Source organism: Stegostoma tigrinum, chromosome 4, assembly GCF_030684315.1.
Source record: "Stegostoma tigrinum isolate sSteTig4 chromosome 4, sSteTig4.hap1, whole genome shotgun sequence".
Classification (NCBI taxonomy): Eukaryota; Metazoa; Chordata; class Chondrichthyes; order Orectolobiformes; family Stegostomatidae; genus Stegostoma; species Stegostoma tigrinum.
Window position 1 is genome coordinate 5691809 of NC_081357.1, and position 23861 is coordinate 5715669.

A 23861-nucleotide genomic window follows, 5' to 3' on the forward strand; every position below is an offset into this window, starting at 1 on the left:
TGGTCTCCAGGATGAACATTTCCCGTCAACCACTACCCTGTGTCTTCTTTCAGCAAGCTAATTTCTGATCCAAACTGATATATCTCCCTTTACTCTCATCTACCTGTTTGGTCACCTTCTCAAAGAACTCAATAAGGTTTGTGAGGCACGACCTTCCCTTCCCAAAACCGTGCTGACTATCCCTAATCAAATTATTATTTTCTCGATGATTATGGAGTGGTCCACGAAATGGCTGATGAAATTCAATGTGAGTAAATGTGAGGTGTTGCACTTTGGAAAAAAGAATACAGGCATGGACTATTTTTCAAACGGTGAGAAAATTCACAAATCAGAAGTACAAAGGGATCTGGGAGTGTTGGTCCAGGATTCTGTAAAGGTTAACTTGCAGGTAGAGTCCGTAATTAAGAAAGCGAATGTAATGTTGTCATTTATCTCAAGAGGGTTGGAATATAAAAGCAGCGATGTGCTTCTGAGGCTTTATAAGGCTCGAGTTAGGCCCCATTTAGAATACTGTGTCCAATTTTGGGCCCCACACCTCAGGAAGGACATACTAGCCCTGGAGCGTGTCCAGCGGAGATTCACACGGATGATCCCTGGAATGGTAGGTTTAACGTATGATGAACGGCTAAGGATCCTGGGATTGTACTCATTAGAGTTTAGAAGGTTGAGGGGAGATTTAATAGAAACTTACAAGATAGTGTATGGTTTCGAAGGGGTGGACACTAGGAAGTTGTTTCCGTTAGGCAGGGAGACTAAGACCTGTGGGCACAGCCTTAAAATTAGAGGTGATAAATTTAAAATGGAAATGAGACGACATTTCTTCAGCCAGAGAGTGGTGGGCTTGTGGAATTCATTGCCGCAGAGTGCAGTGGAGGCCGGGACGTTGGATGCCTTCAAGGCAGAGATCGACAAATTTTTGATCTCAAAAAGAATCAAGGGCTACGGGAAGAGTGCAGGGAAGTGGTGTTGAAATGCCTATCAACCATGATTTAAATGGTGGAGTGGACTTGATGGGCCGAATGACCTTACTTCCACTCCTATGTCTTATGGTCTTATAAATCCTATCTCTTATAACCTTTTCCAACACTTTACCAACAACTGAAGTAAGGCTCACTGGTCTATAATTACCAGGGTTGTCTCTACTCCCCTTCTTGAACACTGTTTATAATATTTATAAATAATTTAGATTAAAATGTAGGTGATATGATTAATAAGTTTGCAGGCAACACAAAAATTAGTGACTTTGTGGATAGTAAGGAACATTGTCAAAGAATACAGCAGGATATATGTAAGTTAGAAAGTTGGTCGGAGAAATGACAGTGTTTAATCTGGAGAAATGTGAGGTGACTGTGACAATAAATACCAGAGGAAAGTACAGAGTAAATGGCAGAAGCATGGATGTACAGAGGGATCTTAGGGTGCATGTCTATCACTCCCTGAAAGTGGCAACACGAGTGGATAAGGTGTACAGAAGGCATATGGCAAGCTTGTCTTCATCCATTGGGGCATTGAGTGCAAATGTTGGAAAGTCATCATGCAGCTGTATAAAACTTTAGGCAGGCCACATTTGGAGTATTATGTGCAGCTCTGGTGGCTGCACTATGGGAAGGATGTGGAGCATTTGGAAAAGACACAAAAGAGGTTTACCACAATGTTGTATCAGTGATAATGTGAACTGCAGATGCTGGAGAATCCAAGATAATGAAATGTGAGGCTGGATGAACACAGCAGGCCCAGCAGCATCTCAGGAGCACAAAAGCTGACGTTTCGGGCCTAGACCCTTCATCAGAGAGCATGAAGGGTGATGAAGGGTCTAGGCCCGAAACGTCAGCTTTTGTGCTCCTGAGATGCTGCTGGGCCTGCTGTGTTCATCCAGCCTCACACTTCTTTACCATAATGTTACCTGGATTGGAGTGTATTAGCCATAAGGAAAGGTTGATCAAACTTGGATTGTTTTTGCTCGAACACCGGAGCCTTAGGGGCAACCTGATGAAAGCGTATACAACTATGGGAGTTGTGGATAGAATGGACAGTCAAAGTCTTTTTCCCAGGATGGAAATCTCAAATACTAGTTGGCATAGGTTTAAAGTGATAGAGGAAAGTCTAAAGGAGATATGCAAAGAAATTTCTTCATACAACCATGGCAGGGTGATGGTAGGGTTAGATACTTTGTCAATCGAAATGTTGCTAATTGCAAGTGAATAAACAAAAGTAGTGGGATTGGGGCACAGTCACCAACTATTTTACATGCCCAATATATGCTGGGAAAATGCTCCCTTGGAGACAGATCTGCTAAGTTACTAATGCTGAGTAGGATGCATGAGATAATAGAAGGCATTACGGGATGGTTTGCCATAGCGCTGGGAGACTTCCATCTGTTGGACAAAAATTTAAAATCAGACCATTCCAATTTGAAAATGCCAAAGAAATAGATGATATTATAAAACATGATGTTTTCTTCCAGAAGCAGCGGTAGATTCACAAAAGGATTTTGCATTTGCAGATATCATGGTTAATATCAGGAGTATGAATATCAAATTGGAAACAGATAAAAGAGTGTCTCATCTTTCTGAAGCCAAACCATGGCTGAAGCTGAATCTTTTCAACCATCTTCCTTTCAATCTCATGGCACAGAAGGTGTTCAATTCAGAATGGGAGAGTCAATGAGTGCTACTTTTCAGCATAATAGGAGACAGATCGCTGATGCTTTGTACTGTTGTCAAAACTGGATGAGTCAGATCTCGTGTGAAACCTGGCTTGTTAGATCCTAACTTTGTTTTTTTTAAATCTAAAGAGATCAATTATCAAACAAATTCACTGAAAGCTGCAGGCGTACTTTTAATGTTAGGAATAAAATGTCTATTAAAAAAATTACATTACACTGGACAAAAGTTTGGAAGGGTTTCAATACAGTCATCACGAAAGGAATCAAACTCACATTACTACTTTCAATGCAGTTTGGAGCTGGAGGAACGCAGCAGGCCAGTCAGCATCGAAGGATCACACGAGTCGGCGTTTCAGGCCTAGAACCTTCATTAGGATAGGGGAGGAGGAAGACAGCTGGGAAATAAATGGAGGGAGGAGGGATAGAGATAGGGGAAGGTGGGTGAAATGGTGATAGGTGGGTGCAGGTAGGGTTATTGGGGATTTGTCAGTGAGAAGGGTGAGGTAGACAGATGAGTAAGAAGATGGACAGGTTTGTCAGGTCAAGGAGGTGAGATAAGAGGGAAGGTTGGACATGGGGTGAGGCCTAGGGTGGGGAGATATTGAAACTGCTTAATTCTATATTCAGGCTATCAGGGTGTAAACTCCTGAGGCAGAATATGTAGTGTTGCTCCTGCAGTTTATGGGTGGCATCATTGTGACATTGGAGGAGGCCCAGAATGGACATGTCACCAAGGGAGTGAGGACGGGGGAGTTAAAATGATTGGAAACCAGAAGTTGTTGTTGATTATTGTGTACAGAGCGCAGATGCTCCGAAATTGGTCACCAAGTCTGCACTTTGTCTTACTGATGTAGAGGATACCTCAATGGGAACAATGGATACACTAGACCAGGTTGGAGGATATGGAAAGTTTGTATGAACCCTCAGATGGAGGTGAGGGTGGAGGTGTAGATCCATGTGTAGCACCTCCTGCGGTTGCAGGGAAAGGTGCTGGGTGTGGTGCAGTTGGTGAGGAGTGTGGAGCGGACAAGGGATTCATGGAGTGAACAATCCCTATGAAAGGCAGATGGGGCGGGGTGGGAAATATCTCTTTGGCAGTGAGGTCGAATTTCGGGTGGTGGAAGTGGCGGAGAATGATAAGCTGGATGTGGAGGTTGATCAGATGGTATCTGGGGACCTGGGGATTCTATGTCTATATTTTTGTTGGTGGGGAGGAGATTTGAGGGCAGAAGTGTTTGAAATGCAAGAGATGCAATTGAGGGCATTTTCAATCAATGGAAGGGGACTGCCTCTAATAAATCCTGTAAGTTGCCCATAGAGTTCAGGGGTGTGTGGGCTATAGGGGGATGGGTCTGGGTGGGATGCTTCAAGGGGCAGTGTGGACTTTTTGGGCCGAAGGGCCTGTTTCCACACTGTAGGAAATGTAATCTAAGTTGTGGTCCATGAAGTAGGAGGATATCTGGGATGCCTGGGAATGAAATGCCCGATGTTGGGAGCAGATGTGGCAGAGGCAGAGGAATTGGGAGTAAGGGATCGCATTCTTACAGGAGGGTGGGTGAGAGGAGGTATAGTCAAAGTAGATGTGGGAGTCAGTAGGTTTGAAATAGATGTCAGTGCTGAAATGGTTACTGGATATGGAGGCAGAAGTCCAGAAAGGAGAAGGAGGTATCAGGAATGGTCCAGTTGAATTTGAGGTTGGGTTGAAAGATGTCAGTAAAGTTGATAAACTGTTCAAGCTCCTCTTGAGAGCATGATGCAGCAGCGATATAGTCATTGATGTAGCAGACGAAGAGATAAGGAATGGTGCCAGTGTGACAGCAGAAGAGGGAGTGTTCCACGTACCCTATTAAGAGGCCAGCATAGTTCAGACCCATATGGGTGCCCAAAGCCACCTCTGTAGTTGGTAGTAAGTGGGAGGAGTTAAAAGAAAAGAGTAGGACAGGAAGGGTCTGGGCCCGAAACGTTGACTTTCCTGCACCTCTGATGCTGCCTGACCTGCTGTGTTTCTCCAGCTCCACACTGTATTGACTCTGACTCCAGCATCTGCAGGTCTTGCTATCTCATTTTACCACTTTTATCCCCACAAATATCCTTATGCAGCCAAACGTCAAATTCAGATGAGAGAGCTGTCACCACTTTTTAGTGAATTTCTGTGCATTACTGGATAATGTTCTCCTCAGCTGGTATCTCTCCCCACAGGAATGAAGACAAAATCCATTTTCCAGTCCCACTTGTGTTTGCAACTGATTGCACCATGAAAATCAAACTGATGTCTTGAATGCTGATAGAGTTCTTTTGCATGAAATCTGAAGTAATTAATATCTTTAAGGAATAATTCACTCAGTAATTTTAATCCTTGTTGAATTAATTCTTAGGTTCATTATGATTTCGGCTTGAGAAACATTCTTTCTGTTTTGAGGACACTGGGAGCTCAGAAGAGAGCACGACCAGAAGATAGTGAACAAACAATTGTCATGAGAGTTTTGAGAGACATGAATCTGTCTAAACTGGTGAGTAGAATTGGGAGCTTATTTCATTAATGTTTTTGCTGAACAAAATGTCTGTAAGACTCTTCTCTAATCAGTTTCAGAGGATAGCTCAAGCTGAAGATGGTAGAAAATCAAGAGAACAAAGAGAAACCTCATGTTAAGGGGAAAATTATTATTAAAATTATTCCAAGATAAGATCAGAATCCCAGTGGTAATAATTCCTGGAGTTATAAGAAGATATTGTGCAAAAGAAAAATGGTAATCATTTTTAAAAGCGTTGTTCATGGGAAATTTAAAATAACTTTAAAAAAGGAAAAGGACTGGAGATCCTACCCTGTGATAGAAGACTCTCTTTAAGATACACAACTGCTCTCCAGTAACTCAACAATGCTGTTACAAAAGCATCTTCCAAATCCTTGACACTGTCAAGGTCCAGGACAACAGAAGCACAGAATTAAAACCTGTAAATTCCCCTTCAAGTCATTTATCATTGCAATTGGAGATATGTCAAGACAAGTATGCCACACAATTGCCAGACAATGACCATTTCCAACAAGAGAGTCTCGTCACTGTCCCATGATTTTCAATGATGTTACCATCACCGAATCTCCATTATCACCATCTGAGAGTTACTACTGACCAAAAACTGAACAAGATTCTCCAGAGTAAATACAGTAACTACTGGAGCAGGTCAGAGACTCGAAATACTGCAGCTAGTAACTCACCTCCTGACTCCTACTGAAGCTGAACTTTAAAAATGGCACCAGATCACCCAGCCATGGCGAGCACACAATTCTCCCAGAATGATAGGTCTACAGAGTCAGTTTGGGTTGAGGCCCAGGACAAGAAAGGAGCAGTCACTTTGTTGGTTTTTTTTTTACAGACCCCCTAACAGTTGCAGAGAAGTAGAGGAGTAGATTGGGAGGCAGATAATGGAAAGGTGCAGAAGTCACAGCGTTGTAGTCATAGGTGACTTCAACTTTCCAAATATTGATTGGAAGCATTTTAGTTATAATAGTTTAAATAGAACGGATTTTGTCCAATGGGTTCAGGAAGGATTCCTGACACAGTATGTAGACAGACCAAAACAAGGAGAGGCAAATTTGGATTTGGTGCTTGACAATGAATCGGGCCAAGTATTAGACCTGTTGGTGGGAGAGTATTTTGGCGGTAGCAATCATAACTCTGTTACTTTTACAATAGTCATGGAAAAGGATAGGCACGTACAGCAGGGTAAGGTTTATAATTGGAGGGACAGTAATTACAATTCTCTTCGGCAAGAACTGGGTAACATGAATTGGGAACAGATACTGTCAGGGAAGAGCAGTATTGAAATGTGGAGATTGTTTAAGGAATGCATACTGTGTGTGCTCAATATGTTTGTCCCCAGCAGGCAGGGAAGATGCCGTCAAGTGAGGGAGCCTTGGGTCTCAAGAGAGGTCAAACGACTGGTTAAGAGGAAAAAGGAGGCTTATGTAAGGTTTAGGAAACAAGGAACGGCAAAGGGTCTAGAGGGATACAAGTTATCCAGGAAGGAGCTGAAGAAAGGGCTTAGGAGAGCATTAAGGGGGCATGAGAAAACCTTGGCAGATAGAATCAAGGAAAACTTCAAGGCTTTTTACTTGAACGTGAGGAATAAGAGAATGACCAGAGAAAGTGTAGGGCCGATCAAGGATTGTAAAGGGAATTTGTGAACGGAGCCTAAAAAGATAGGAGAGGTCCTTAATGGATATTTTTCTTCAGTATTCAGAACTGAGAGGGACCTGGTTGTAGAGAATGACAGTGTGAAACAGGCTGGTAGGCTAGAGGAGGCCAATATTAGTAAGGAAGATGTGCTAGGAATTTTGAGGAACTTGAAGATAGATAAGTCCCCCAGGCCTGATGGGATTTATCCAAGGATTCTACGGGAAGTGAGGGAGGAGATCGCAGGGCATTTGGCGATGATCTTTTTGTCCTCGCTGTCCATGGGTATAGTGCCGGAAGATTGGAGAGAGGCAAACATCATTCCATTGTTCAAAAAATGGAATAGGGATAACCCCGGAAATTACAGGCCAGTTAGTCTCACCTTAGTCATGGGCAAATTATTGGAAAGGACTCTAAGAGATAGGATTTATAATCACTTGAAAAGGCACAGTTTGATTCGTGACAGTCAGCATGGATTTGTGAGGGGTAGATCATGCCTCACAAACCTTATTGAATTCTTTGGAGAGGTGATCAAACACGTGGATGAAGGTGGAGCAGTGGATGTGGTATACATGGACTTAAGTAAGGCATTTGATAAGGTTACCCACGTTAGGCTCATGCAGAAGGCAAGGAGGCATGGGATAGGGGGAAATGTGGCAGATTGGATTCAGAATTGGTGGTAGTGGACGGAAAATATTCAACATGGTGCTCAGTTACGAGTGGTGTACCACAAGGATCTGTCCTGGGTCCTCTTCTATTTGTGATTTTTGCACATGATTTGAATGAAGGAGTGGAAGGGTGGATTAGCAAGTTCGCGGATGATACGTAGGTGGGTTGCCTTGTGGGCAGTGCGGAGGGTTGTTCTTGGTTACAAATGGACGTTGATAGAATGCAGAGCTTGGCTGAGAAGTGGCAGATGGAGTTTAACCCTGAAAAGTGTGAAGTGATTCACTTTGGAAGGACACACTTGAAAGCAGAATACAGAGTTAATGGAAAGATTATTGGCAGTGTGGAGGAGCAGAGGGATCTTGGGGTTCAAGTTTACAGTCCCCTGAATGCTGCCACCCAGGTAGATAGAGTTGTTAAGGAGCCATATGGTGTGTTAGCTTTCATTAATAGAGTTCAAGAGCCATGAAGTTATCCTTCAGCTATATAAAAGCCTGGTTCGGCCACATCTGGAATAGTGTATCCAGTTCTGGTCACCTCATTACAGGAAAGATGTGGAAGCATTGTAAAAGGTACAGAGGAGATTTACCAGGATGTTGCCTGGAATGGAGGGAAGGTCTTACGAGGAAAGGTTGAGAGAGATAGAGCTTTTCTCTTTAGAATGACGAAGGTTGAGAGGTGACTTGATAGAGATGTTCAAAATGATCAGAGGTATAGATAGAGTAGACAGCCAGAGACTTTTACCGAGGGTGGAGGTAGTATTATGAGGGTTCATAGTTTTAAAGTGAGTGGAGGTAGATACAGGGGAGATGTCATAGGTAGGTTCTTTACTCAGAGAGTGGTTAGGGCGTGGAATGCATTGCCAGAGAGGGTAGTGGAGTCAGCCTCATTAGGGGCATTTAAGTTGCTATTAGCTAGGCATATGGATGATAGTATAAGGCAGGGGTGGAGGTTAGACAGACGTTCGGATTAGGGTAAAAGTTCGGCATAATATCATAGGCCGAAGGGCCTGTACTGTGCTGTACTGTTCTATGTTCTGTGTTCTACTGGCATCCAAGAGCTTGGCTGTATAATTAATGACGTGAAGAATGGGAGATCCCCTGAGAAAGGTTACTCTGAGACTATGATTAAATGGTACCATGAATCTCACTGAAAATTCGACCATTGATCTTGTACATGCTTTTGAGAGTTTATATCACATATTGGTGACTAAATATGGTTTTGTGAGTCTAGTGACAATATGCTTTCTCATTTTTTTTATTCATTCCTGAATGAGGGCATTGATGGCTGGACGAGCATTTATTGCCCATCCTTCATTGTCCAGAGGGCTGTTAAAAATCAACCACATTGTTGTGGATCTGGAGTCACATGTAGGCCAGACCAGGTGAGGAGTGCAGTTTCCTTTCCTAAAGGGCAATAGTGAACCAGATGGGTTTTTCTAGTAATTGACAATGGATTGGTCATCATTAGACTCTTGATTCCAGACTTTTAATGAATTCAGTATTCCATGGATACCACCGGATTTTATCAATAAATGTGAAAGCAGGAGAGTGCAGTCTTGCCAATTGAACAGTGGTAGATTGACTTTGGAGGATTGTATGGTCAAATATGTCAGAGGTTGCTCATGACTGAGAAAAATGAGAAGAGAATTTTAGCTTTGTCGCAGTCACTTAAAATGTAATTAGTATTGTTGGTCACAGTCATTTCAGTAACTGCGGCAGGCCCTGGTTATTGGCAGGGACAGCAGTGTTCAGTTCCCGAGTGTCGAGGTTCAAACACTTGTAGTTCTTGTGATGGGTTCTGCCACACCTACATGACTTCATCATTGTCTTTCCAGCTCTGTAACTTTTTATTTGTTTCAGTTGTCTTGGGGCTTCCTCTTGATGTCCTCTTGTGAGAGATCAGGGTCCAATGTATCTCCATCCCTGTTCCATCTTGGGTGGTCGCATCGGAACCAAAACCCTGTGACTTGACCTGGAGCAGAACCTGTCAGTCGATGTGCAGCATCAGACAAAGGCGGAACCCGCACATTGTGGGTATCTCCAGCTCAGAGATGGTGAATGTAAGGCAACGGCACTGGTGGTGGCAGAAAAGGCACACATTTCCAACACCCCAGGGATGATGTCAGATGGCGGCAACTGGAGGAGCACAGAGGCTGAAGTCTGCCGAGGTGGATAGATGAATTTTTAAAGCTGTTTCAGTTTTAGCAATATCAATTTAATATTATTTATCCAGTATTTCATCAGTTATATAATGTTTTCAATAATTTATTTTATAATCCAAGATGGTGTTGGAATGCGGCGATATCATCCATTTTTCACTTGTACCTCGTTACAAGTAACAATATATTAAATAAAGAAATAAACAAACCAAAGCCATGTCAAAAGGGAGTTCCAGATGGATGGAGATCAGTTTTTGAGTCAACAATATTTTCAGAAATTTTAAAGAAAAATTGGGGATTAAAGATGTGGGCATAGTTTCTAAGGATGGACAGGTCAAAGTTTTATCTGGTGGATGAAAAATTGAGAGCGAAGGGAATTTACCTGCCTGTGCAGTCAGCAGCTCAGCATATTGGCAAATCTTCATGGAGCTATTGCTCTCCCAAGGTTTCCAGATTTGAACTTCTTGCAGTGAGAATAGCCAAGTTATAATGAATTTGAATTTCATTAACAGGTGGATGAAGATGAGCCCCTTTTCCTCAGCCTGATCAGTGATCTGTTCCCGGGTATACAGTTAGATAGTAGTACCTACGTGGAACTGCAGGCTGCTGTAGCCAATCAGGTGGAAATTGCAGGATTAGTTAATCACCCACCCTGGAATCTCAAACTGGTTCAGGTAAATGTATTGAGCTCTTTAATAATTCACTTCTAGTATATACCATATGCTTCAATTTTAAAACAATTCTTTGAGATGCAAATGTCAGTGTCAAGAGTAACATTTGTTGCCTATCCCTAATTGACCTTCAATTTTATGAATCTTAATATTTTCTCAAATTTACAGAACTGCTGCACATTTAGAAATTTATGACATGATTTTCTTGAAATGTGAATAGCACATTGTTATTTTAATTTAAAAGTATCTCAACTATATTAAGGTTTCTGAAAATAAAGTAGCTACTCAAGACAAACCAAAATTGTATAGTTCTCATTTATTAAGTCACAGTAAAATGCAGAGGAGTGATTTAGGGGAAGAATAAAATCATAGAATGACAAAATGGTCACTGCATAGAGAGATGCCATTTGTCCAGTCATATCCAATGCAGCTCTTAGCATGTTCCATTCCCCCACTTTTTAGGTGTAGCCTTGAAGATACTTTCTCTTCAGGTAATCATCCACTTACTCTGAAACCACATTTGCATCATCCTCCACACCATCAAGCAATGTGTCCTAAAACCTAACTAACTAGTCAGAGATAACACAGTATGGAGCTGGAATAGCACAGCAGGACAAGCAGTACCAGAGGAGCAGTAAAGCTGACTTTTCGAGTCCCGATCCTAAATGTCAGCTTTCCTGCTCCTGTGATGCTGTCTGGCCTGCTGTGTTATTCCAGCTCCGCACTGTGTTATCTCTGACTCCAGCATCGGCAGTTCTTACTATCTCTGAGTCACTTATAGCATGAAATTGATTTTCCCCAAGTTGCATCAGTTTTCAGATTTCATCTGAAATCGTTGTCCTTTAGCTGACATTCGTACAAAGGCATAGATCTTTCCTGATATCCTCTGTCTCTCCCCTCAAATATTTGAATGCTTCTCATAAACTGCCTCTCAACTTCTTTCCTAAAAAAAGCAACCCCACCATTTCTTATCAACTCTAATCCCTGGAACAATGCGTGTAAATATTTTTTTCAGAATGCTCCAAGATCCCTTGATACAAGTCCTGAAATGTGGTGGCCAGAACTGTACACAATATTCTAACTGAGGTTGTACTAGCGTTTTGGAAAGATTCACCATACTCACCATTGCGTCAATTTATAAAGCATGGGAAATTGTCTGTCTTATAATAACTTATTTGACCCTTACTGCTATGTTCAATCATTTGAGCACACATAGCCCTATGCAAAATGCAGCGTCACCATGGATTAATGAAAGATAAGTCATATTTAACAATCCACATATGGTTTTTTGACGACATTATTTGTAGCATAGTTAAGGAGAGCCCTTGGATGTGGTATTTTTGGATTTTCAGAATATTTTTGATAAGGTCTCATACAAGAGTTTAGTAAACAAAATTAAAGCACATGGGATTGAATATACCACTCTGGATTGAAAATTTGTTACCGGAGAGAAAGTAGAAAGTAGGAATAAACAGGTCATTTTGAAGATGGCAGACTGTTATGCTATTCACAATCTATATACTTGTAAAGGAGAGAAACTAAAGCCCCTCAACAGGACTATCCCATGGATGGAAGATCGTGGCATGAGGGGCAAAGAGCTGTGCCCAGTAACTTACCCTCATCTCACCTCAGCATTATACAAAATCTGAGAATTTGAAAAGGATGGTGAGCATTTTACAATCAGAGTCTGATTATTTGAAAAAGAAGGAAACTCCCACAAAGCCAATGGAAGGAAAATCAACAGATATGTTTCTCGATATAAAAACCTTTGTGGTAACAATAAGCTGAAATCAACACAATTCAAACATTAATTTACAAGACAAGGATATTTGGAATAAAAGACAGTTTTTTAAAGTCAATCCAACAAGGATATGCCTTATATAGTTGCAAGCAAACAAATTGCTTCCAGGACAAAGTAGGACTGTATGTAATCTCCAAACAATGGAAGCAATGTGCAATTGATGAGGCTAAACAATCCTATAACCAACAGGTCAGATGAAAGCTTTGCAGTTCTGCCACATTCAGTTATGAATGGTGGTGACAATTTCACAACTAACAGGAGGAAAAGCTACAGTAATCCTAAACCAGAATTATAAAATGGTTGATCCTTGAATTATCAAGAAATGGCAGAATCAGGATACCCCAGACCATTTGGTTAAAGAAAAAGAATGAAAGAACTGCGGATGCAATAAATAAGAACAAAAACAGGTTGCTGGAAAAGCTCAGCAGGTCTGGCACCATCTGTGAAGAAAAGGTTCAAAGTTAACATTTTAGGTATGGTGACCCTTCCTCAGAACTGATGGTAGCTGGGAAAATGTTGATTTGTAGTCCTCTGACGCTTTACACCAGTTTCAAAATTTCCAGTTTGCAGGCTCCAGCTGCCTTCTTTTTACCAGGGATGTGCAATCCCTTTACATGTCCATCCCCCACCAGGACGGTCTTAGGGCTCTCACTTCTCCCTAGACCAAAGGCCTGAAGTGTCCCCTCCCACCACCACCCTCCTCTGCTTGGCCAAACTCATTGTCGCCCTCAAGAACTTCTCTTCTAACTCCTCTTATTTTCTTCAGGTCAGAGGGGTGGCCATGGGTATGTTATGCCTGTCTCTTTATGTGGTACATGGAACATTCCTTGTTCCAGTCCTATTCTGGCCCCCACTCACAATGCTTTCTCCGATATATCAATTATATCATCGGTGCTTCATCCCTCTCTCATCCGGAGATGGAAATGTTCATCAATTTTGTTTCCAAATTCCACACTGTCCTCACTTTTACCTGCTCTATTTCTGACTCCTCCCTTCCCTTCCTCGACATTTCTGTTTCCATTTCTGGGGATAGGCTGGCCACTAATATCCACTATGAACCCACTGACTCCCACAGCTACCTGGACTATACATCCTCACACCCTGCTTTCTGGAAAGGCACCATCCCATTGTCTCAGTTCCTCAGTCTCCATCGCACATGTTCAAATGAGGCCAATTTTGACCAGGGAGCCTCTGACACATACACCTTTAACTTCAAGCAAGGATTCCCCGGCACCATCATTGAAAGGGTCCAACCCATCTCCTGCACTTACGCCATCACCTTCTCTCACCCCTCTTGCAACAGCAATCGGGTTCCTCTTGTCCTTAATTGCCATCCCACCAACATCCATATCCATAAGATCATCAGATGCCACTTCCACCACCTCCAGCGAGATGCAACCACCAGACGTCTATTCCCATCCCCACCTTGTCTGCCTTCCACAGTGACTGTTCCCTCTGGGACACTCTGGTCCACTCTTCCTTCATTCCCAGCAACCCCAACACAGCTCTATAGCACCTTTCCGTGCTACTGGCAAAGGTGTAAGACCTCCCCATTTACCTCCTCCCTTCCCAGTATCCAAGGGCCCAAACATACTTCCCAGGTGAAGCAATACTTCCCAGAATCTAAATAAAAACTGAAAGAACTGCAGATAATGTAAATCAAGAACAAAAGCAGAAGTTGCTGGAAGTTCAGCAGGTCTGGCAGCATCTGTGAAGAAAAAAATCAGTTAATATTTTGAGTCCAGTTTCCCTTCCTCAGAACATAATTTTAGGGCCTAAACTCTCCCATGTCCTAGCCCCATATCCCACACACCAGCCTTGTTATCACATAGCCTGCCATTACACACTTTAGGCAACTATTGTTAGTTACCAACAGTCCCCATTAACAGCTATTGACCCTCTGATCCAGATCATTATCAACTCCTTTTGTCTATTCTACTGCTCTTCTCTCTCTTTGAGCTCTATCCTTTAACCTATCATTTATCCTACCCCGAGCCCTTCTCTATCTTTTGCATATAAACTGACATTTTCCTAGCTACCAACAGTTCTGAGGAAGGGTCACTTGACCTAAAATGTTAACGTTGACTTTTTTCTTCTCAGATGCTACCAGACCTGCTGAGCTTTTCCAGAAACTTCTGTTTTTGCATTTGGTTGAAGGATTTTTATTCAATATATTTAGTAGACCAGAAGGTCTCATGGATGCCTAGTTTAGAGATCTTAGATCTGCTCAAAGTCTGTCTCATTAAACGTAATGGTCATGTCACACAACACAATGGATAATCCTCAATGTGAAGAGGGTTCTTTGTCTCTATGATGACAATGAGGTGGTCTCTCCTACCAATGCAATCATTTATACATGGATTTGTTGTGGATTGGTGAAGCCATGGCAAAGTAAACACCTCCGTCTTGTTGACTCCCTCACCACTTGCTGTAGACCCAGCCTAGCAATAATGTCCTATAGGACTTCACTGGCTCAATCAGTAGTGAACTGGCTACTGAACCACTCTTGTTACCCACTGGTGCTTCCACCCTGTGATGTTCAATGTGGAGGAATGCTGACTTATCATTAAAGGAGATACAACACTTGGTAATCAGAGGAGGTTTCCTTACCCCTGTTGATTCTAATACTGTAAAATTTCAAAGGGTTCAGATTTAATTTTGGGCACAGCTCTCTCCTGACTGTATACAACTAAATGAAGGGATATTGCAAAACACTATAGTTCTTGACCCAATGATAGAGAAGGAACAGTGATATATTTCCATTAGGGTGATCATTGAGTTGGAGGAGAACTTGCAGGTAGTGGTGTTTCCATGTGTCTGCTGCCCTTATCCTCCTAGATGGTAATGGTTGTGGGTTTGAGGAGTGGTGTCTAAGGATCTCTGGTGAGCCTGTGTGGTGCATCCTGTAAATGGTACGCATGTTATTATTAAGTGTCAGTGGTCAAGAGAGTGAATGTTTGTGGATATGATAACAATCAAGCGGGCTAATTTGTCCTGGATGTTATCAAGCTTCTGAGTGTTGTTGGCAAGCAGGGAATGCTCCATCTTACAAAATAAAAACTGAAAAAACTGCAAATGCTGTAAATCAGAAGCAAAAATAGAAGTTACTGGAAAAGCTCTGCAGGTCTGGCAGCATTTGTGAAAAAAAAAGTCAGTTATGTTTTGGGTCAGGTGACCCTTCTTCAGAACTGCCAGACCTGCTAGACCTTTTGAGCTTTTCCAGCAACTTATGTTTTTGTAGCTGTCCATCACACTCCTGACTTGTGCCTTATACATAGTGGACAGGATTCAGGGAGTCAAAAAGTGATTTACAGACTGCTATATTCCTAGTGCCTGACCTGCTCTTGTAGCCACTGTATTTATATGACTAGTTAAGTTTAGTTTCCGGTCATTGATAAGCCCGTAGGCTGTTGATATTGGGGAATTCAGTGATGGTAACACCATTGAACGCCAAAGGGTGATGGCTAAGTTGTCTCTTACTGGAGATTGTTATTGTCCGGCCTTTGTCGCTTGCCTTTCTTCAGCCAGAGTCTGGATGTTGTGCAGGCTTTGCAGCATTTGAACATGGACAGCTTTAGTACCTGCGGAATCATCAATGGTGCTGAACGTTACGCAAACATCAGTGAACACCCCCACTTTGAACCTTATGTTGGGGGGAAGGTCATTGATGAAGCAGCTAAAGATGATTGGGCCTCAGGCGCTACCCTGAGGAACTCCTGCAGAGCTGTTCTGGAGTTGAGACAACTGGCCCCCAATAACCGCAATCATCTTTCTATTTGTTAGGCTTGGCTCAATCAGTGGAGAAATTTTCCACCAATTCCCATTTACTCCAGTTTTGCTTGGGATCACACTTGATGCCACACTCGGTCAAAGTGGCCTTGAAGTCAAAAGCTGTCACCTTTGGAATTCAGCTCATTTGTCATGCTCAAACCAGGGCTGTAATGAGGTAAGAGGTGAGTGGAATGGCAGAACTGAAATTGGGTGTCTCTGAGCAGGTGCTGCTTGATAGCACTGTTAATGACACCTTCCATCGCATAAGTGATGAATCACAAAATAAGCATGCAGGTATATCAAGCAATTTTAGTTAGTATTTGGAAGACAAACGGAATATCACTGTTTAGTGCCAGTGGAATGGAATGTAAAACATTAATGCTTTCATAGAGTTTTATGAAGTATTGATGAGGGCTTATCTAGAATACAGTTTTCATCTCTGTATTTAAAGAAGCAATTCAGATAATATTCATGTGACTGGTGTGGTGTATTGAAGAGAATGAATTTCTTCTGGCACCCTATAAGTGCGAGAGGCAAGCTGCTGTGCGTTACACTTTGCCCATACCAATGGCAGAGTTGGGGGCATCTGACCCAGTGCTAAAATGCCCAGGAAGAGCTACAAAACTTGGCCGGCCTATGTCCTCAGACTCAGAGAGAGAGAGAGAGAGAGATAGTGATCGCAGCAAGATCAGCCAGACGGACCACATGGACTATGCGTTCCCTGATTGGGGCTGTTAATCAGGGAGCCCTGTCTGACAAATAAGAACAGGAGTGTCTGACATTCTGTTCACTCTGAGAGTTGGCTCTGAGGGAGTTGGATCAGTGCCAAGGACTCTCCACACGTAAATAAAGGATGACTTGATTCAAGGAAAATGATCTCTGTGGAGTTATTTCAAGATCAAACATTGGGAGTAGATTCCAAACATGGAGGTCTCAGAGGGACAGTGACTTGAAAGAATTTAAAAAGTCTTTACATTTTGTGATAAGAACACATGCTGAAGACTAGACAGTTGCAACTGCAGGACAGACAGAAGTAATGGCTGACAATAAAAGTTGGCACAAATTTATTAAAGGATTATTGTGCATCATTGCATTTATTACTGTATTATTATGTTTAACTAGTATGCTGGAACTGTTTTGACAAGGTAACAGAGGTGATTTAACAGGGCAATGCTGTTACTGTGGTGCTCATGAACATCCAAAGGGCAGTTGGTGAGGTGTTGTACAGCAGATATATGAGCAAAGTTAAAGATCATCGAGTAAGGGGGAAAGGAGGGACATCGGTCCAAAATTGTCCAAGTAAAAGGAAACAGAGAGTAGGGTCAATGGATATTTTTGGGCTGGAAGTTATTTTATTGTTGAGTTCTCAGGGTTTGGTGCTTGCACACTTGCTCTTCCTGATATGCACGTTAACAACCAAAACCTTAGTTTCCAGGGTATAAATTTGCAGGTGATGCGAAATCTAGAAGTATTGTGAATGGTGAGGAGGAAAGTGCAGAACTTGAAAGGGCATAAACAAGCACAGAGAGGACATACCATCTCAGCAATTCTGGCAACATGTTCAGAGAGACAGAGTAAAGGCATAGGTTGGTGAAATTGTTGGACAGATGGCAGATATAATTTAGTGTAGCAAAGTGTAGGGTGATCTACTGAGAGGAATGAATTTAGAGGCACAACATAAAACAAAGGGCACAATTTGAAATGGAGCAAAAGAAGAATATGTGATGTTATACGAAGAGGCTGGGAATTGAAACTGGTTAAATTACATCTTTGGAGAGCCAGTACAGACATGATGCAAAATGGCCTTCTCCTGTTGTGTCACCATTCTTACATTTTCTAATTCTGTGCTTTGTATCTGTATAAGTTCCTTCTCCTACGTTCTCTGGTCTCCCCAGTGCAGAGTTATACAATTCTGAATTTCTGTATCTCTTTGCAGCTATATGAAACAGCCAGGGTTCGTCATGGGCTGATGACATTGGGTCCGAGTGGCTCTGGAAAGACTTGTGTAATTCGTACTCTCATGCATTCACTGACTGAATGTGGAGCTCCTCATCGGGAAATGCGCATGAATCCTAAGGCTATCACTGCTCCACAGATGTTTGGGCGACTGGATCCTGCAACTAATGACTGGACTGATGGAATCTTCTCAACACTTTGGAGGAAATCTATCAAGTCAAAAAAAGGTATGTACAGTTTTGAAACTTAATGAGATAAGCTCTGCATTTTTGTGAAATGAATAAAATGGATTGGATTCAAATGAATGAAAGTGAAGTAGCTCAATGTGCAAACAATTCACAGTCAGAATGCTGTCCAGGCACTAAGTATAAACATTTATTTTGAAGTTTCTGAGTTTGGGTCCTTATTAACAGCATATTGCAAATTTCCAACACAGGTTATACTAAGGTGATAAAATAAACAGTCTAAATTTTATTGGTACCAACAGAAAGAAGCCAACAAAATTCATTATATTTTTCATAACCCACAGCAAATGAAAATAGAATTCATCGCCATGCCATAATGGTGGCTGACAAGCCAGGTCTCATTTGCACCAACTGCTTTTGTTTTCTTTTTTCCTCTTTTCTTGCCGTTTAAACTTACTTACTTCCCTTACCATTGACGGTGGTGAGGAATCCCAGTGTGGCCTTGAGTGGGCCCAATGTGGACCACGTATTGACAACAAGTCGGCCCAGTGTGGACCTCATGGAGACAGCAAGTGGGCCCAGTGTGAACCTCATGGTGACAGCGAGTGGGACCAGTTCGGACCTCATGGAGACAGCAAGTGGGCCCAGTGTGAACCTCATGGTGACAGCGAGTGGGACTAGTTCGGACCTCATGGAGACAGCGAGTGGGCCCAGTGTGAACCTCATGGAGACACCAAGTGGGCCCATTGTAGACCTCATAGTGACAGTGAGTTGGCCCAGTGTGGGACACATGGTGACAGCGAGTGTGCCCAATGCGGACCACATGGTTACAGCGAGCGGGCCCAGTGCAGACCTTGTGGTGACAGCGAGTGTGCCCAATGCGGACCACGTGGTTGCAGCAAATGGGCTCAGTGCAGACGATATGGTGACAGCGAGTGGGCCCAATGGGACCACATGGTTACAGCGAGCGGGCCCAGTGCAGACCTCGTGGTGACAGTGAGTGGGGCCAATGCGGACCACGTGGTTACAGCGAGCGGGCACAGTGCAGACGATATGGTGACAGCAAGTGTGCCCAGCACAGAACATGTGGCAGCAGTGACTAAGCCCCTACTTACATTTCCAGAGTTGGCATCAGCATTGGTGGCTGCTACATTGGCAAGGGTGATGTTGGCAACGTGATCCAGTGGTGAAAGATGGCACCTGACGATCACGACGCCATTCTTGGTTGGGAGCAGCGCAAGCAGCAGTGAAATGGAGACAGAAAGACATAAAGGCGTCATGGACAAGGTGGGCCAGCAGTGAGAAATGGCACCTGAGAATCGTGCCTCCATCAATGATCGCCTCTGGCGCTGGTGAAGCAGAGCCAGAAGGGAATCCGGACATTATCGATGAGGTGGGCCAGAGGTGAGAGATGCAACTGTGATACTGATGGGTCCGCTGCAAGTGGCACCGAGGTGATTGCAGTGAAGAATATGGCACCTGAAGACTGGCGAATTCAGCATTATTGGGTCTGGTGTAACAACTGCAAGATGTTGGATATGGGATGGTGCTTCTCGCGTTGTTGATGATGAGCTGGTTCAGGTATGATGAATTTGATTTTGATTTGATTTGATTTATTGCAGTTACATGTACCTAATTATATTGAAAAGCTTTGTTTTGAAAGCAGTTCATGCAGATCATAACAAACAAGGACAAATAGATCAGAGGGTGCTTGGACAGAGCAATAATATGGAGGTGCCGTGTTGGACTGGGGTGGACAATTGTCTTGCAGAGGCTATCATGGCAGAGTTGTGTAGTGTTGTGGCCAATATTGTCCTGAAGGCTGGGTAGTTTGTTGCGAACAATGATCTGTATAATGTTCGGTGGTTGTTTGAAGACAATAAGTGGAGGCGTGAGGGAGATCTTCCTAAAGTGTTCAGCATCATTGATAATGTGTTGGAGGTTGTGGAGAACATGGTGTAGTTTATTCACTGCCAGAAGTACTGAACGACAAAGGGTTCCCTATCAGATGTATCCCGTGTCTGTCTTCTGAGAAAGTCATTACAGTTTTTAGCTGTGGCATGTCAGAATTGGCAATCGATGAGTTGAGCATCATATCCAGTTCTTGTGAGAGCATCCTTCAACACCTTCAGGTGTCTGCCTCATTCCTCCCCATCCAAACAGGGCTTCTGTATGCGTAGGGCTTGTCTGTAGGGGATGGCTGTTTTAATGTGGTTTGGATGGAAGCTAGGGAAGTATTACATCGTGAGGTTAACTGTAGGCTTGCAGTAGAGTGATGTGGACTTCCGGATACACAACAATGCAGAGTCACCAAGTAGAGACAGATAGCTAAGTTCAGTACCCATGAGGACAGCGCCAACCAGGATCTTGGGCTCATGTCACACTATACCACACTCCCACACACGCATACACGCAGACACACACACTGTCTCTCTTTCACTCCCTCACACACACACTCTCTCTCTCTCCTGTCCCCCCACCGCACACACATTTACACACTGTCTCTCTTCCTCTCTCACACACACTTTCTCTCTCCCCTGCCCACACTCACACACTCTGTCTTCCCCCCTACATACACACAATCTCTCTCCCTCCCATGCACACACATACACATATACAACCCCTCTCCCCTCCACGCACACACATGTACACAATCTCTCTCTCCCCCCACCTCACACATACATGTCTCACCACACACACATACACACACACACACACACACACACACACACACACACACACACACACACACACACACACACACACACGCACACACACACACGTAAATATATGGAGTAAATTTGTACTTGCAGATACATTTTATTTTGTACAAAAAGTGCATAAATTTATAGACAGTCAGTCAATATGGTGTTTTATAAATTCCTACTTTAGAACTAAAACCAGTCTGACTCCAAACTAAAACACAAACAGATTTTAAACAAGGTCTCACGCCTAACATGCACTGTCTGACCTAAAATGTCACCTCTTCTTCACACTGATAAAGCCTTTAGTTCTCTCAGGGCAGTGACTTGAAAGGAATTTGGGGATTTAAATATACATATTAATCAATTAAAACCTTCCAACTGATTAAACATTTAACAGCATCTTGGGTTTATTTAGTACATCCTCATCAATGGTGTGACCCTTTTACTGATAAACTCTGTCTGATACTACCTCTCTCACCAACACCTGACGAAGGGGTGTGGCTCCGAAAGCTTGTGCTGATGTAGAGGAGGCCACAACAGGTACAGTGGATACAGAATATCACATTGGCAGATGTGCAGGTGAACATCTGCTTGATGTGGAAAGTCTTCTTGGGGCCTGGAATGAGGGTGAGGTAGGAGGTGTGGGGGCAGGTGTAGCACTCCCTGCGGTTGCAGGGAAATGTGCCGGGTGTGGTGGGGCTGGAGGGGAGTGTGGAACGGACAAGGGAGTCACGGAGAGAATGGTCCCTCCCGAAAGCAGACAAGGGTGGGGATGGAAAACTGTCTTTGGTGATGGGATCGGATTGCAGATGGAGAGCATTCTCGACCACTGCGGTGGGAGGGGGGGCAGGGTTGCAGTCCTTGAAAAATGAGGACATCTGAGATGTACGGGAGTGGAGTGCCTCATCCTGGGAGCAGATGTGGCGGAGGCGAAGTAATTGGAAATAAGGGATGGCATTTTTGCAGGAAGGTGGGTGGAAGGAGGTGTATTCTAGGTTGCTGTGAGATTTAGCGGGCTTGAAGTGGATATCGGTTTCTAGGTGGTTGCCTGAGATGGAAACAGAGAGGTCCAGGAAGGTGAGGGAGGTCTTAGTGATAGTCCAGGTGAACTTAAGGTTGGGGTGGAATGTGCTGGTGAAGTGGCTGAACTTTTCAAGCTCCACTTGGGAGCACAAGGCGGCGCCGACACAGTCATCAAAGTAACGGAGGAAGAGATGGGGTTTAGGGCCAGTGTAGGAATGGAAGTGGGATTGTTCCATGCAAGGAGGCAGCCACAGCTTGGGACCCGTGCAGATACCCATGGCCACCCCCTTTGACTGTAGGAAGTGGGAGGAATTGAAAGAAAAGTTGTTGCGGGTGAGGACGAGTTTGGCTGAGTGGATGAGGGTGTCAGTGGAGGGGGACTGGTCAGGCCTGTGGGACAGGATACAATTTTAACCCGATTGTGAAGCCTCTTCTAAGGATGCCTAACCTGAAGAAGTTACCTACCTTCCTCCCTCCAGACAAACCTCAGGGGACCTCTGTCCCGCTGCAATCCATCTTCGATCCACTTTCCCATCTCTCCCTATTTATTTCAGAACCCTCTTCCCCTCCCCCATTTCTGATGAAAGATCTAGGCCTGAAACGTCAGCTTTCCTGCTCCTGAGATGCTGCTTGGCCTGCTGTGTTCATCCAGCTCCCCACATTGTTATGTCAGATTCTCCAGCATCTGCAGTTCCTATTATCTCTGTAAAGTAAACTGTTTCACCGGGGCTCAGCTGACTGACTGATTCAAGTTCCACCCTTCACACTAAATGAATTTGATGCTGCTTTTGTCACACAACTTCTGAGTTCATTTCTAATGACTTCCAGCACAAGCAGTCGCCACTTACCTCTCACCAACATTAGCAATTTAGGGCTAACAGGAAAAAAATGTTTACAATGTCAGGAATAATCACAAAATTGTTATAGGTGGAAGAAGACCACTTGTCACATGCCCCATAGATTTACTGCTTAATGCCAATCATCTACCTTTTTCTACACACTATTGCTATCCATGTAATTGTCCAATGCCTGCTTGAATGACTCAGTTAAGCATACTTCCAGACATTACCAGGCTGTGCATTTCATACCATAACAGAAGTTTTTTTTTCTCTCACTTCACTTTTGCTTTGTCTGTCACCACGTTAAACCTATGCCATTTCATTATTTTATGAGTGTGAACAGTTTCTCCCATTTTACTAGATCTAGCCCAGATCATTTGGAAAACCTCTCTCAAATCTTTCCTCAGTCTTCTTTTACCAAGGATAACAGTCCCAACTTCTTCAATCTATCTTCACAACTGAATTTCTCATTCCTGGAGTTATTCTTGTAGAATTTGGCAATACAGTTAAAGAAAGGATGTATTCAAGAAATGTCACGTAGATGGTTCACATGCATGTATGAAGCTGCCCAACAGTAAATTGCTCTAGCATTGGAAGCACAAACTCCACTTCTTGTATAATCTACTTTTGCAAACTTAAAGTCACACTTTATTTGAAAGCATTTTATTATCCAATAGCTAAAGTATAACAATTTAACTAAAATAACAATGAAGTAATCTGAGAAGAGTGCCCCATAATTAGCAATGCAGTGAATCAGTTTGGGAGGAGTGTCCAGCAGTGAATATCACAGTGAGGCAGTCTGGGAAAAGTGTTCCACAGTCAGAATTGAAGTGAACATTGCAGCAAAACATCCTGGGAAGAATGTCTGATAGCAGAATTGCATTGAAGCAGTATGGTAGGAGTGTCAAAAACTGATGCTAGACAAGAGGAAGAACTGATTGGATGAGTAAGGTTAGGTGAGTATTTATCCTTCTTCTATCGCTTACAGCTTGTAACGTTTCAGGTTTGGGTTAATAATTTGTCAGGGTGACAGTGTAGAAGTCCAGTGAACAAGGATCCTAGCATAATTAATATTATTTGATTTTAAGGGAAATATGTGTTTATTTTACACAGGTAAGTCAGGGAGGGAGAGCTCAAGGCTGTGGTATGCTCCTCCTGGTCTAAGTGATAAGCCAGGCACAGGATTAGAGCTTGTTAAGGAAGTGTCTCCAACTGTAACTCCTAGAAGCCCAAGCCCGAGTAGCAA

General features: G+C 43.2%; 1 protein-coding gene across 1 annotated transcript in view; it reads left to right on the forward strand.

The window, feature by feature from the left end:
• The window catches only part of LOC125452339 (dynein axonemal heavy chain 8-like), a 1009221-nt gene that overhangs the window by 722565 nt on the left and 262795 nt on the right, over positions 1-23861 (forward strand). The window contains exons 63-65 of the mRNA XM_059645685.1: positions 5041-5175; positions 10177-10338; positions 17844-18090. Of these exons, the coding sequence (XP_059501668.1) occupies positions 5041-5175; positions 10177-10338; positions 17844-18090 (544 nt within the window). The remainder of the gene's footprint in view (positions 1-5040; positions 5176-10176; positions 10339-17843; positions 18091-23861) is intronic.